Below are 16733 nucleotides of genomic sequence, written 5' to 3'. Positions count from 1 at the left end.
CTCAGCCCAATCTGTGAGAGAAGAGCTGAAAAAGAACCAGGAAATTATAAATGAGCAGATCTGCCCTTGGCTATGGGCACAATTTCTGAGACAGTAATAAGGAATGAGGTTACCAAACACCTAGAGAGAGATGAGCTGATAAAACTTAATCAGGCTAGTTTCACAAAGGGCAAATCTTTTCTGACAAATTTGGTGGCATTTTTGTGTGGCACGGAGAGCAGGGAAAGTACGTGACTAGAATAAGAGACAGAATTCAACGTGAGAGAGTAGACAGGCATAGATGACATACATGGGGATGAGGTACTGTTTTACCTTTTCAAAGGTTCCACTTGGGTGACATTTAACCCCCAATCCATTGATTTCATTAAGATATTCATGCTGACAAGTACAAAGGATTGATAGATCAGCATGCTTCGTTGTGACACTATGTGACCAAAATTGCATCTGTTATCATCAAATAATATACATTTGGGGTACTCTGCTTACTATTTGCAGATTTCAGAGTGCTTTTCTTCCTTATTTTTCTTTTTTCCAAATGTTCTTTCTTTTTTTCTGTTTGTTGTTGGTATACACATGGAATCAATGCCATTTCAGGCAGGCAGTCTTATCTCAGAGAGCAACCAATGGAGCCACTGTAATAGCTCAATGATAATAATAGGTTTCAAGGGGTTTTCTAACATCTTCACTCTGGGACATTTTAGTAAAGTACTTTCAGGTGCTTTGTGTACTTGACAGCATGCTGTTATTTTTCAAAGGTTAATGTTGAAATGCTATAAATTGGGCAAGTAATAGGGTCAAAGACCCAGAAGTTCAAAAGAGAGAATCTGAGTTTGCCTCTCAGTTGGCCCCTCAGCCTACAAATACTTGTCCCTTTCATCCTAAAAATATAAATAATCAAAACTGAAACGCACACATACCTACAGCTCTAGGCCCTGCTGTTATTCCTGCTCACCTCTCTCTGTCTCTTTGCCATCTGATTCCTTTGTAGAGTACTATATATACAATGCCATAGTTTTCTTTCAGTGTTGAACTTATTTTAAACTTGGCCTTTAGGTCCTAATCCATCTTGACTTTGAAAATGAAATATCTTTTAAAGAAGAAACAAGAGACTTCCTCTTGACCAACCCTTGTGCTTTGGTTGTTATTCTTATTTTTCATTATTACTCTCGAATTATATGACAATCTTAACTATGTCCTCTATTAAAATCTCTCCTTTCTTGGTCTCCCATATGATGGGTGTGATGGACATAATAGTGGCTCCAAAGATATTCATGCCCTAATCCCTGGAACATGGGAATCAGATTACAAGGTAAAGGGGAAGTGAGGTAGCAGAACAGAATTAAGGTTGTCAATTAGCTAATCCTTATAGGGAGATTATCTTGGATTATCTGGATGAGCCCAATGTAATCACAAAGGTCCTTAAAGTAGAAGAGAGAGAGAGAACAAGAGAATCAGAGAAATGTGACGATGGAAGAATAGTCAGATAATTTGATGTGAGGAGGACTCAATGTACTGTCATTGGCTTTGAAGATGGAGAAAGGGGTCCATTAACCAAGGAATGCAGGCAGCTTTTAGAAGCTGGAAAAGGCAGGAAAAATAATTCTACTCTAGAGTCTTGAGAAGGGGATGCAGCTATACCAACATCTTGATTTTAGCAGTAAGACCCACATTGGAATTCTGACCTAAAGAACTGTAAGATAATAAATATGTGTACGTTTTTGCCACTAAGTTTCAGGTAATTAGTTACGGTAGTAATAGAAAACTTATACAATGATCTTGGTAAAATAGTCTGTGTTTCTCATATAGATCTCCCACAGAATTTTTCAGCTGTTTTCTCTGTTTTGTCAATTCTATAAATTCTATAGATGTTGATGATCGCTGGTCTTCCACTTTCAGTTTTCCTTTTTTAAAATTCCATGTTGTTACTACCTTTTACAAAGCAATGCCATTTAACTCTGCCTCTCTCCCCAGCCAATTCTTGCTTATAGTTAACTACTGGTTCTAAATCTATATAAGTCCCTCTGGCAACTCAAATTTAACATGCATTAATGTTTAATTGATGCGTCACTTTTTAAATGACGAAATCATGAATCTCAAACAAATATAAATAAACCCATCTGAAAATTTTCATTTAACAAATCAATTAATGTGGAAACCAGTAAAATGTTGCAACTTGTTCTAAGTAGAATGCAAAGAACTACACATGCACAGGCAATAAGAAATGGTAAAATTAACTCATAAATAGATGCCAAAAGTGTTTACCATGTCTGAATTGTATGGCGTCTGAATTATACTACAAGAAAGCTATTATAAAAAACCAAACCAAACCAAAACAAAAACTTGATTTATCCATAAAGGGGAAAAGCAGGGGGGCGGAGGCACAATGACATTCCACTGGACACAATTCATTTGCATTTCAGTGGTTGAATCATTTTCATCCTTAACAGTTTTCTCTTCCTTACTATGTTGTAAAATAGATAAAAGACTTTGAAAGGCAAAGTCAACCCCAAAAAGTGAACTGGACAGGACACCCAGTAATCTTTTCAGGTCCATTTTGAAATGTTTCACAATTATACCAAGTATGTCCTGTCACAACACATATTTCTTGCCAATTCCCCTTTTCATTCTCCCGATGATCCTTTTACACATTATCATCTCTTTGAAACTTTCCATACTTTGTCTCCCACCATCTGTCTTAGCTAATGATATTCCTTTCTCCTTTCTAAAAAAGTAAGAAAAAACTCAGATTACTTTAACAGGTTTTCAACCCAATGTGTATCAGTGCATTTTCTGTCTCTACTTACTCTGCCCTTCCTTCCTGTTATTTTGGAAGAGACCTTTCTTTCTAAGGCCAGTTATTACACAGTGAACTAGATTTCTCCACTTTCACCTTCTCAAGGGCATAACTCAGTTGTCAAGGAGGAACAGCTTAAGGGTCCTGGATTCTAAAATGAACCTAAATACATGCCAAATTTCTTGAATAATTTTGTTCTCTAAACCCAGTTTGCCTGCCTTGTAAAGTGATTCTCTGCAGTGAATGGACGTTTCATTTAGTTAATCACTCAAACTTCCATGCACATCTGCATGATTGCAGAAAACATGGGGTTTGCAGGCAATAATACATAAGGAAATTGTTTGGTCTGAATAAATGTGTGTTCATTAAATGAATGAAAAGTGAGTTAAACTTGTATCTACTTTCTTAACTCCTTTCAACCTCACTGCCCTCAGTCTTTCTTCTTTTCCCTTTAACAGTTAAGGACTTCAACATATGTGCTCTCTTGCATTCATCCATAATAGCTAGCTCAGATTAATCTTAAATGCTCTCTTTCCCTCATCTTTCACATCAAATCAGTTATATCATTTTGTTATTAGAGTGAACCTCTACACACTTCAGAATAGCTCTCACTCCATCCTAATTCTCTTCAATCATACCAACAATGCCCGAATTATCTCAGTGTTTTCAAATGTTTGATAAATAATCTTCCTGATCTGTGGTTTCTCTTCTCCATTCTTCTTCCAGTTAGTCATGGATCTAAGTGTGTCATACTTCTGCTTAAAACTGAAAACACTTCCAGGTTTTCTAACTTTTATACATCAAGTTCAAATCTCTGTCATGTCACTGAAAATTCTTCAAAATGTTCTTAATCTACCATTCCATCCTTATATTTCATTACTCTCCTCCTTTCCAGACTGGTTACATTTTTTGAATGACAAGTATTTTCATATCTTTACTCAAACTATTCTTCCTAGAGTTTCCTTACTATATTCTTTTATTTCAAAGGCATTCTCCTCATTCTTTTACATGCAGTTCAATTATTGTATCTTTTGTCACCCGTCCATAATCTCTAAGTAAAATTAATTACTTCCTTCTCTGGAATTCCTTAAAATTATAGTTATGCTTTTGGTATAACACTCATCATGTAACATGCAATTAGTTAATTGCTTTTATTTTAGCTTCCCTTTCTGGATTATATATCATAGTGACATTGAGTATGGGTTCTGGAATCAGGTTGCCTAGATCAAAATTGGATTCCAATAGTGTCTAACTGTTTTGTTATTGAGCAAATTACTTAAGTTCTCCAAACTCAATTTCTTCACCCTTAAAATGGGAATATTAGAATTTACGTGACAGAGTTTATGTAAGGATAAAATAATTCCTGTACGAGTTCAACTTTGTCCTTGCCTCTTATTATATGCCCAGATTGCTCTTATTTGATTATAACCTTCTTGAGTGCAATTCATTTATTTATTTTTGCATTGTCAGTGCATAAAGAAGGTTCAACACATAATCAGAACCAACAAAACACGGTTGAATTTACTTATGGTAGACTTTTTCACTATGTGCTGGCAAAATCTAAATAAGCAATGATGTAGAATTTTATTTTGGTTTGGCTTTAAACTGAAGAGATGAACAGAATGTGAAATATATGGTAAGGCACACTTATTATGATTTACTTTATGATCCATGTGCCACTTCAAGTATGTCATACACTTTCCAGTCAGGTTTAACGCTTAACTTCCAAGTCAGTAAGTCACTGTAGACATCTGACTGGACTGAAATGACGCAGGTTTCCAGTCTTACACCATGTGTATACTATTAGTTCATTCTGCTAGAGTAACTTACATAAAAATAACCAGAATGACTCCATTATGATCAGAATAGATTCTCAATTAAGAACCGTCTTCTCAAATATCTGCTGCATGAAAGAAATACCAAGCATGGACACTCCCAGGTAACTATTGACCTCCTCCTCTTCAGTCCTTTGATGTTTACTTGAATAAGTAAACTTGACTAACCAGGTATAAAATAAATGCCAACGTCAAAGTGTGGTTTGAATGTAATTAATGCCTGAACTTAGTGTAATTTTTAACCTACACCCCCCCAACTTTATTAAGCTATAATTGACATTGTGTAAATCAACTGAAATATAATAGCATTGTGTAAGTTTAAGGTCTACGTGTAATGATTTGTTATACGTATATATTGTGAAATGATTAGCACATACAGTTAGTTAACGTATTTATCACCTTACGTAGTAACATGTTTTTGTGCTACTTTTAAGATCTTATCTCTTGTCAAATTTCAAATATACAATACCATGCTGTGCATTATATCCCCCAAACTTACTCATCTTGTAACAGGACATTCGTACCTTTGAAAAACTTTACCTATTTCCCCACTGATCACTCATCCTCACCCCTTCTCCTGACAACCACCAATCTGTTCTGTTTCTATGAGTTCCAGTTCTTTAGATTCCACATGTAAATAAGAAGATACAGTACTTGTTTTTCTGCCTGTCATATTTCACTTAACATAGTGGCCTCTAGGTTTATCCATGTTGTTACAAATGTCAGTATTTTTTTCTTTTTTATGACTGAATGGTTCTCTCTCTCTCTCTCTCTCTACACACACACACACACATTTTCTTTATCCATTCATCCACCGATGGATTATTTAGGCTGTTTCCATGTCTTGGGTATTGTAAATAATGTTACAGTCAACATGGGAACCTACATTCTTGAAACAATTGCAAATATATCTGTAGAATGTATTGCTATCAAACCATTACTAGAACAAAATTCTCTCTTCATTAGAATTTAAAGCTATTGAGTCCAAAAAACTAGTTTCTCCACTCCAGGCCTCACTACTAAGCTACATCAGTATATCCAACTGTGTATTGGACAGTTAAACCTATGAGCACCAAAGAGCCACAAAAATCAACACCTGCAAATCTGACTAACTTTTTTTTAACATAAACCAACTATTTCCTTTTTTCCTCTATTTTGAAAAACAATAAATCTCTGTGCAATTTTTATGTGTTCTTTCCCCTTAAATATCCTCCCAAATTCAATTATTTGAAAAATCAACTTTTTAATTTTTGCTTTCTATTCTCACTCTCATCACCTTGGTTTAAGATGTGTCTCTCTGTTTGAATTATTGCAAAAATCTCATAACTATTTTTTAAACTCTAGCTTTATCCTCTTTATTCTCCAACATAGGTGATGGAGTATTTTTTTCTCTTTTTTTCTCCCTACTAAAAACATAAGACTGACATGCCTTCCCCGTATAAAGCCTACCACAAGCCAAGCATCAAGAGATAGTGGCAATTCCAATGCAGAGATCTATAGTCAGATTTAAGACTCAGGTCTGCCTGTAATTCTAAAGTAAGGCACTTGACCTCCCTGGAATTACTTCTCCCCCCTGTAAATTAGGTAGAAATTTCTCTGATTTTTTTTCTGTCTTAAAATTTTGTGACTTGATTAAAAGAACAAGAGAAATCAGTATGAGAAAAGAAAGAGAGAGAGAGAGACGGAGAGAGAATTTTTCTTTATAGAACTTTAATTCCAAGGAAGACATAACTGAGCTTAGTCTAGGGTAGGTCTGTTATGAAAAGAAAAAAATAACTAAATAAAGCAGAGACAGTAGAGTTGTTTCAGACCTGGAACTGTACAGAACTCCAGTGGATATGCTGTAGGGTGTACAACCTTGGACTTGAAGTCACACTTCAGTTTGAGTACCAGCTCTAGAATATCACTTGCAGCATAACCTTGATCAAATCATTCAACTCCTGTAAGTTTTAGTCAGGATCAGCTACATAATTTGCAGAGTCCAGTGCAAAATGGAAATGTAGGGTTCCTTGTTCACATACCAGGGGAGAATTGCTGTTTCAAGTACTAAAAATAAAACTTTTCTTTTCCTCTATGGCATTTCCCTTGATCTGGTATGATGTTTTTAATTTGCTACTTAACATCACTCTATTTTGGGCACAGAAATATTGTTGGGTAAGGCAAATCCTTAGAGGCCCAGAGAGCCTCTGCCCACTACTTGGTGCAGACATGGCCCACCTGCTGCCAGTGGCCACCAGGTTCCACCCCTCACCAGCTGCTTGACCAACACGTTGTGCCCTGGCCATACCCCGCAACTCACAGCAGACAGACAACCCTCAAGGGTGTTATAGTCCCTGTGCCAGGACACAACAGGTGCCTGGAGCAGGAATGGTCAAGAGGCCCATCCCTAACAAGCAGCCCACCACTGAATGAGCTATGGTGCTGCTAGCCGGGGGCAGGAATGGCCACCTCCATGACCTGCTCTGAGACACAGTGGCACACTTTTAGCAGACCCTGACACTGTCTGAGCTGCACCTGAGCCCCATTCTGGAGCTGAGGTTGGAGGCATTGCTAAGCAGAGAGTTTGAGGGGAGGCTCCACGACAATGAACTTTAGAGACTGATAGTTTGAACCAATATTGGAGTTAGACCATATAATTAATTTTTATTAACTTCATGGAAGATAAAGAAGGAAGGATAAAGATAAAGAGGAAGAAAAATGGAGCAGAACCCTATATGAATTTTCAATAACATTGTATAATTTGCCTTTGATTGCCATTTATAAGAATTTATTTTTCAGTGTTTGTCTATTGCAAAGTTTTCGCTTTGTTGTCAAGTAAAACATTTTCTATAGAATAGCATTATAATCATAGGTGATTTTATAGCAGTAGTTGTTGTCAATACCGTCATTTAACCACTTACTTTTCAATATACCAACACTATTCCTAACCTCTAGTGCATTCTTAAAATAAACGTACTTGAAACGAATTTGGATTTCTTGTTTTTGATATTATATTGCCCATGTTTTCAGTTCTTCTTGTACAGAAAGCTCACGTTGTCCTTGCTTTCTGACAGTGTAGACAAAGCAACAAAACTCTGCTATTACTTAATCATTTCATTACACTATGGGAAAAAAAATCTAAGAATTTACCAAAAGAGACCAAACAATTACTTGACAAAAGGTAGATTTTCTACTAGTATGAATTCAAGCTCCTAGAAATTTGATGACAACAAATATAAATGAATAAATAAGATATCAACTGATAATGAGTCACCAAAACCAAGATTTTGTGTCTTTCAAAATGAACCAAAGTTTGTTAAAAAATTCCTGGTTCTATTAACCTTAAATTCTTCACCTACCAAATGGGAATGGAAATGTTATGTCTCACAAAAGGTGTCACGGGAATTTAATTTGTTACTTGATGTATGTAAAAGTCCTTGGAAAACTATAAATTACTAGCCTAAATATAAAATATTATTAAGTCAAATTATATCCCTAATTTAGGGTATATGATGACTGAAGAGAGTTTTTCTCTGAGTGAAGGTATAGGAAGGTATTACATAACATTTGTTGTCTGCCTGTTCTGTGCATGGCATCGTGCTCGGTGCATAATACGCATTATTTCAGCCGAATTTTCTTTTTGAGGTGAGAAGATTTTTTTAATTATAAAGATCTATGAAAAAAAATCAGAAAAGAATTAATATTCCACCATCAAAAATTAGATTACGATCTCAACATATTTCCTATTTCCTTCTTTAAAGAAATCAATCTTTTCTTTAACATAAATGCATATTTATTTTAAACATTTAAATTATGAAAAATTAAAAAATGAAAAACTTTACCCTTAATTAAACTGATCCAAAAATAGAAATTATTAAAATTTGGTGAAATTGCAGCCATTTTTCTATACATATAAATACAGAAAGTAGATTATTGTGTAGCTAGAGAAACGCACAGAAAGAGGAAATACTTTCATAAAAAGGGGATCATAGCATAGATTCTACTTTTAACATCAGGATTCATTTTGTTTAGTTTAATTAATGTAAAAGTACAATAAAGTAAAAATGGAGAGATTTTGAACATCTAATAAATGATTTGCATCAACAAAGATAGGATTTGTTTCTAAAAGTTTCCTCCAAATGTAAAAAACACATTGAATAACGCTAAGGTCAATATGCTTATGCTTTTAAAAATTATAAATATAAATATATATATGCACACATACATACACGTATGTTATCTTTTGAATTTTTGCAATGAAAGAAGATATTAGCACTCACATTTCAAACTATATTTACTCATCCCTCATTTTTCTATTTATATTGTTACTTTTACATTATTCAAGTTTATGGCATTCATATTCTGTTCTATAACTAAAACCAACATTTAAATAGTAGTTTTATATTTAAATGTATTCAGTGTGCATTCTGTTCCTCCTTCATTCTTGAGATCTATATATCAGTTCATTTTTAATTGGATGGACTGAATTGTTAAGTCATTCCTTTAAGAGTAGTAATTTGTTATATTCCCTGAGGGTTTTCTGTTTGTTCATTTGTGTAATTTTCGATGTTGAAGAATTTGAATGTCATTAGATTTGAAAGATACACCAGTCAGAGATAACAGTTATCTCACTCTTTTATTCAGAATACTGTAGGCTTTCCCTCACTGTTTCCTAGTATAGAATGCTAGTGCTCATGTTACAAAATCTGAGATTAATCTGAGTTTTTCTTTCACTCTTTCAAATAATTTTGTTTCAATCTAGTCTTCTTGCAAAGTCTTCCTTTTAAGTTTGAAGTTGAGTCACTTAACTACACATGCTTTGATGTTAAGTGTTCTCTCTCAAATGTCTCTGGAAAATAGTGCATTCTTTCAATTCACAGGAAATTTTCTTGATGTATCTTTCAATACATTTGACTATCAATCTCAGTGACAACAACGATCTTTATGTTGTATCATCTTTGTCCATCTTTCTTATTCATTACCTATGCTTTTTCAATTGCATTCATTACAATTATCTCTAACCTTCTTATGTCAGTAATTTGATTTAGTAGGTTTCTGTTTTGTTTCTTGCCTAATTTAGTTAATTTATTCATTTTTTAACGATGCTGTTTTGGTTGTAATTTTTCTCTTTAAGTCACCCTAATTTATCTGATTCTATACTTTTTTTTTTCATCTTGCCATTGAGTTGTTTTTTTTTTTTTTTTTAATTCATGTTCTTACTCTACAGTGCGAAACAGTTTTGAGAAATTTCCTAGAGTTCCCTGAATTATATTTTCTTCTAGACTGGGTATTTTGTCTATTTTTGGCATGCAGTGTTTTTCACTTTTATTGTTGCAATACATTTTCATACTTACTATTTCATTTCTTTTCATTTGCTCATACTTGAGAAACTATGTACAGACAATTAATTGTTTCTTTATAGAGAGGGATGTTTTTTAACTTTCTTCTCATCATATCAGGGACCTGTTTGTTTTCTTCCTCTTAGCTCCATTTTGGAGGCTAAAAGCCCTCATATCACGAGTAGCCACACCCTGCAGCCCTGAGGGAATAGTGTGGTTGAGGGCAATACAGGCTTTATTAGAATATCTGGGTGCTTTTCTCTGTGTAAAGTTGTATTTGCTTGTTTGTTTGTTTGTTTTTTAATGGTTTGTAGCAAGATTATTGGTGGAAGAGTAATAGGTATACTTCATTGTATAAATGTTTTCTTAAAAATTATATCATTCTTGAAACATTCCCCGTATGTTTGAGATTGTTTCAAATAAAACATTTTAAAAAGTATGTATTGACTTTATATCTAATTCGGACATTCATTCAAACATGGTCAAGTTTTTTCATGTGGCATAATTATTTTCTTTTTCCAGGTGATGCTCATTTGAGCCGTCCTATTTTTACCCAGGAACCAGAAGATGTTATTTTTCCTTTGGATTTGTCAAAATCTGAAATCATCCTGAACTGTGCTGCTAATGGTTACCCTTCACCCCATTACAGGTGAAGTTCTACTTCTGAGCACCACACTGTTTTTTGTTTTTGTTTTTTGTCTTTGTCTTTGTAGTAAAATATACACACAATAAAGTGACGTCATTTGACGTGTACAGCTCAAAGAATTTTTACACAGGTAAACAGCTGCTGTGCCCACCACTCAAACGAAGATACAGATATTTCCTGTACCCCGAAGTGTCCCCTCATGCCACTTTCCAAGCATTAACTATCCTACTCTAATCCCCAGGCAACCACTATTATGACTCATAGATTAGGTTCGCTTAGATTGGTGCCATACGGTGTCATATTGTGAGAATTAGAAGAGAAAAAGAAAGAAGGAAGATGGAGAAATAAAGGGAAAGTACAGGAAAGGATTTGTTTCCCCAATTTGAAAGACTGTAAAGCACAAGTTTATTTTGTACTTCCTTCCCCAGTTTGGGGCTCCTGCCTCAGTTGCCCCAGATACAAGGACTGTGAAAATGTTCCCCTAAAAGGAATTAATCAAGATGGAAACGTTATTTTATCAGATCAATTTCTGTGACCCCACTGGCATGTCCCATCACCCAAAAAGCACTGATTTTAGAAATATATTCAAGATAGCTGTGTATTATCTAAGGCAAAAAATATATTTTTTTATTCTGGGCAAGTAGAAAAAAATATATTTGTTCCTCACATATTACCTTTGGAATAGTAAGGAGGAAGGGTCTGTATTGTTTCTGTTCTTACAATATTACAGTAAAGGCACAGTAAAGGCAGAATCTGATCCACATTGTGGGTGGAATTCATGAATTAAAAATATGTATGTGTGTATATATTTTGCTGGTTTAAATCATAAAGATTTTGTTGGTAAGAACTGCATATGTGGTGTGAATATAGGAAATGCAGAATAAATACTAAAATGACAATTATGGCTTTGGGATTTAAAAGCACTTGTTAAAAGTCTTAATTTTTAGTAGTGAAGTTAAATTATCACACACAAAATGTAACTATTTCAGTCCATTTAGGCAAAATAAGCTGGCTTTGCCTGATTCTTATGTTGCATTAAAAATACCATATTTATAATTACTTCAACCTTAAGATTGTCTAGATGAATTAGCTAAATGACTTAAATGCACCAAGTTAAAGATAACTCTCCCTTATCTTGTGCTTTGTCAAAATAACTTCAGCTTTTTTTTTTTTTTTTACAACAAAATAGTTGAAAAACTATGTCTTATTACACTTTCTAAAGCTCCCCTATCTTTAGGATACCCAAACCAATGAAGCCTATCTGGTAGACAAAGATCACTCAGTCTGCAAATTGGTTCAACCAATTCATGGTCAGTGTTTTGTTTTCCTTCAAAAATGAGCTGTCTTATTCAACTTAACATTTGTTTAAACATATAAAAATCTGATTAACACATTTTTCAGAATCACCTAATACTTTAAGTTGCAATTTTATTTTTGAGAGCTTATTTGATTGGTACTAATGGCTGGTAGAATTTGTTAGAGGAGGAAAAAAAAGTATGAATCCCTATAAAATAAGACATATTTGCTAAGTATAAGATAAATCATCAATCTATCATATGCTTTTATAAAAATATTTATTGGCTTATAAGAGGCAGAAAGATGTAAAACAGTGGTTCTTGTAACAATTTGCTTATTTCATCTATGAAAAAATACACTGAATGAACAGAGTGCAAATTCCAATGTTGTGAAATGACCTCTGTTTCTAAGATACTTGTAAATGAGGAGGCTTAAGAATGATAATTTAGCTTCTCATTTCCAATCCTCACAACCTGGTTTAGTTTATCTCTAATATCATGGTATAAAATACTCATAGGCAAGAGGCTTTGAAAAGAGAGTGAGAAAAAAACTAAGTTTTTAATGCTTAAATGTCAAACTCAGACCCAATTTTCTTGATAATGAAGCAAAGGGCAGAGAGGTATTTCAGACAATGCACATTAGCAACAAAATGTGAAATTTAGTTTTAACGGGACCCTTCCTAACTTAAATTTATTCTTTAAAAAAACCTCATACCTGTATTTACCTTAGATTGTAGGTGTGTATGTGTGTGTGAAATAGAGGGACAATATGATTTAAAGTCTAACATTATTTGAGGTTATTTGGATACAGCACAAAGTCTTTCTAAGAGCCCTTGACTTAAGAGCCAAGAGTTATTTCTAGTGATAGCTCTGTCATCCCATGTGTAGACCCTGGAATAATCATTTCTTTCTCCTGGCCCTGGATTCCTTATCCATAAAGTGAGGGTGTGGTTGATTTTAAGATGTGTTTTATTTCTTTCAGTAAATTCCCTTTAGCAAATGAAATCTCATGGGAGAAAATAAGCAATATTTAAAGCAGGACTTTGGAAATAGTTTAAAAGTCACTTGTCTAGAGTCACTTCCAGTAGAGTCAGCACCCTCACAAACAAGATTTCAATGAAAGCAAGAAGATACAGATGTTAGACAAGTTGGGACAAAAGTTTTCCCACGGGAAGAATCGCTCTTTCTTCTTTTAAAGACCAGACAACACATAAGAATTAAAAGCTTCCTACCCAGGAAGCTTTGTAAAGGGAGGGAAAATTGGTTACCCAAAAAATAGCACTTGGGTAGAATTACTTACATCTAAAAAGTTTAAGATAATAAGATAGTGATGCGCTTACATCCAGCTCAGAATATAAATTTTACTTGGGAAAATAAAGCAGCACACACATCAATTATTTTTACATATGATACACTTTCTATCAGAAAAAGGTCTCTGAATGTCATAGAGGATTTTCGACACAAGTCCTCTTGACCTAGTCAGAGGTGGTTCATTTCTGTAATTTAATCTATGCTACTCTAGCCAGAAAGACATTCTTGTGTCTGGTAAAGCTCTAGGCCTCTGAGTCAAAATTGTAGCAGTTGGCACTCTGCCCTTCTATTATTTTCAGTCATTTCCTTAGTTGATCTTAACAACCTCATGTGATAAAGCAGGATATTTTTATTGTACAAATTTTATAACTGATGGATATGACTTTTGGAGAAACCATGACTTGTCCAAGGATACACAGCAAGGGAATGTCAAAGGTAGGCCTAGGACTCTTTCCACAGGGTCAGTGGAGTCAAATTCAGTGCATATTACAATTACCCAGAGAAACCGTTAAAAATTTAGATTTTTGAGTTCTTCAAAGGTTTAGGGATGGGCTCAGAAATAAGACTCCATGTAATTCTAAAGCAAAGCTCAGTTTTTGAGAAATACTCACATACACACACCCACAAAGATGCATTATCACATAAGAACGAATATTCTTGACATGGGGCTTATCTACTTAATAGTGAAGGATGTTCCCCAGCAAAAGGTCAAGATTTTAGTTCAAATCCATTATATTTCAAGGAATTAATATGACATTAATCTGCATTAAAATAGATAAAATATGATGCTTAAAATAATCATCTATAGCATATTTCCTAGTTTGCATCACAGGAAAATTCTCCTGGGCATGCAATCCTATCAGTAACATGTGTATGACAATCACTTGAATTCATTAATACTATTTCTCCATTGATTTAAACATATTAATTAGGACAAAGCCCACACCACAAGTTGAACCCCTGATATATATGCACAGTTTAATAATCATAGTACCATAGTGATTAGAATGATTATAGGGATACTGTGAAAAATTCATTTGCTGCAGCTAAGCCAACAACTTTGAATTTGTGTTGAAAAACAATTACCGAGCTTAATTAGGAGCATGTAATGATGACAGCAGTTATTTCAGTGATTGATTCCAAAATTAAAGAGAGCTGGCAAACTAAGTGTGGTATATCCTTTGCTTTGAAAACGAAAGGGAACACAAAGGTTCAAAGACCATGCCTTGTAAACAAATTATGAAAGACAGTATTACAGTGCTGGCAGGGAGAACACAGGAGGCTTGAGATAGGCCTAAAGATATAATAGTTTCATACATTTTCTTTTCTAATATCGAGAACAAGAAATTGTACAAGTTTCTCTAGAAAAAAAATTGGCAGATAGTTCAGGCAGTTGAAATATACTAATTTAGATTCTTGCCTTTATTAAAAAAAAGAAGTTGAGGTACACAGGAATTGGCTACATAATTTAAAAGAGACAGAGCTGGTTCAAGATCTCTGGATGATTTGGTATCTAGTCAATCACTTCTCATCTTTAATAGGATAGACAATTACCTAAGTCCATATATCTTTTCTACTATGACAGACACTTGCCAGACTCTATCCATGGGATGTTTCATAATCCTTCTTAAAAAATTCAACCACATTTGGAATAATGCTGTAAAATGCCATTCCTTTCTTAAATTTTGCCACCCTTACCAATATTTTTAATATGATCTTAGTATGAAGGGCAGAATTGGAACAAAGCTGGCACAGACCCTAAAAAACATAATTTAGAAATTGGCCATATTCCATAGGAAAAGCCCATTCACTATTTTTCCTAAATGAATGATTATTTTAATTCAGTATTCTAAAATATGTATTTTTTAAATGGCTTATGTGTCTATACACAGCTTATGCCCTAGGAATATATCTCCTTACATATGCAATATTCTTATTTCAAAATGTCTGAATATTTTGATGGAAGTTAGGGCTGCAAGGTTGGGGAAGTGGGTCTAGTTAAAGATAATTACTGGGTATTCATTCATCTTAAAATGACCAAATGCAATTTCTACAACATTTTATGGTTCTTTGAAAATAAATATGACTGTAAGGCTCTTCTGACATTTAATTTATGAATTAAAAGGTTGTTGACTAATAGGTAAGCCAAGAAACTTTTTGCAGTCTAAAATAAAAACCTCTCAAACTGCATTTGTTTTGTTAAAGTATAATTTTAGTTTGGCATTTCTAAGTACTGTTGAAATATTTTCAGTGTGATTAATTTTCCAAGTAAGAGACTAACAGAGACAGTCGTGTTCTAAAGTAGTCAGGTTATTTTTCTTTTGTTATCAGCCTCAAATTGGCACTGTAATATCTTTGCTGGCTTTCTTTGTGCTATTTCTAATATATTCTTCTTGGATTTCTATGTCTAAATCATTTTTGACATTCAATTTTGCAGTATCAGTTGTGCGTGTTCAGCTATGGTATATATTATTTGAAAAGTTGCTAAAGGAATAGGACCAGCCAGGGTTATTGACTGTGACTACTTTGTCTACTTCTTATTTCTCATGTCAAGAGTTCTGTTGCCTCTTTGTACACATTTGGGTGAATGTTTGTAATTTGTAAAGAGTAGAAGAACTTTCAAATAACCTAGTTACTGATACCACTGGGCTCACGAAGACAACTATCTTCAGTGAAACTGGGAGGAAAGGTATCCACATGTACCCATTTTTTTTTTACCAGTGTTAGAAATTACAAGTGCATGTTGTCTAAGACAGTAGTGGTCAACTCTGTGTATTATAAGTATAATTTGATTTTTTTTCCCTTGAAGGTGGAAGCAAAATGGCACAGACATTGATTTTACCACGAGTTATCACTACAGGTTGGACGGAGGCAGTCTGGCAATCAGTAGCCCTCACACAGAGCAAGATATTGGCACATACCAGTGTCTGGCCACCAACCCTCTGGGAACAATTCTGAGTCGGAAAGCAAAGCTCCAATTTGCATGTGAGTTTGTGGGAGAAATCTATAATCCTTTTGTTTCTGAAAATATATTCTTACTATATTCAGAGTAGAAAAATTTCAGCTTTGCCAATCATATGCTTTTTGAGAGAAAATAAGAATTTATAGAGGCGAAAGTTTTTAATGTGAATTTTGTGAATCCAGAAGTCTGTGGATAGTTGAATTCTGTTTCAAAAAAAGAAGGAAATATCAATGTTATTGTATTTTGTGAATTATACTTAGAAATGTCTCTGAAAGTTCCAGATATAAACATTAAGATAATGATCATACATACTTTTACTTTTTTGCCCCTTTTCTTTTGCATTGGGTATTACTGTGCAGAGCACAGGAAGAAAAAGCTGAGAGCAGAGATGTCTTTTGGGGAGGAAGGTATTCTCCCAGGAAAAGTGATCATGCATCTGCAGTCTGATGTACGTGGAAATGAAGTGGTTGCCAAAGGCAGACTTTATATTAACTGGAACAGTGTCCAGCTGTGTCACATAAATGTCATCCAAATAATTACCTTGGTGACATTTGGGGACATTAGTAGATGAA

At 34.3% G+C, this 16733-nt stretch overlaps 1 protein-coding gene across 3 annotated transcripts in view; it reads left to right on the top strand.

Annotated features, from left to right (window-relative positions):
• Positions 1-16733, top strand: part of CNTN6 (contactin 6) — a 256106-nt gene that overhangs the window by 93695 nt on the left and 145678 nt on the right. For all 3 annotated transcript variants that reach the window (XM_010970580.3, XM_074344451.1, XM_074344452.1), the window contains 2 exons: positions 10470-10596; positions 16009-16184. In XM_010970580.3, coding sequence (XP_010968882.1) covers positions 10470-10596; positions 16009-16184 — 303 coding nt within the window. The remainder of the gene's footprint in view (positions 1-10469; positions 10597-16008; positions 16185-16733) is intronic.

The sequence above is a fragment of the Camelus bactrianus genome, chromosome 17 (genome assembly GCF_048773025.1).
Source record: "Camelus bactrianus isolate YW-2024 breed Bactrian camel chromosome 17, ASM4877302v1, whole genome shotgun sequence".
NCBI classification, from domain to species: domain Eukaryota; kingdom Metazoa; phylum Chordata; class Mammalia; order Artiodactyla; family Camelidae; genus Camelus; species Camelus bactrianus.
The sequence above is the reverse complement of the archived record's forward strand: the minus strand, read 5'-3'. Positions and strand labels throughout refer to the sequence as shown.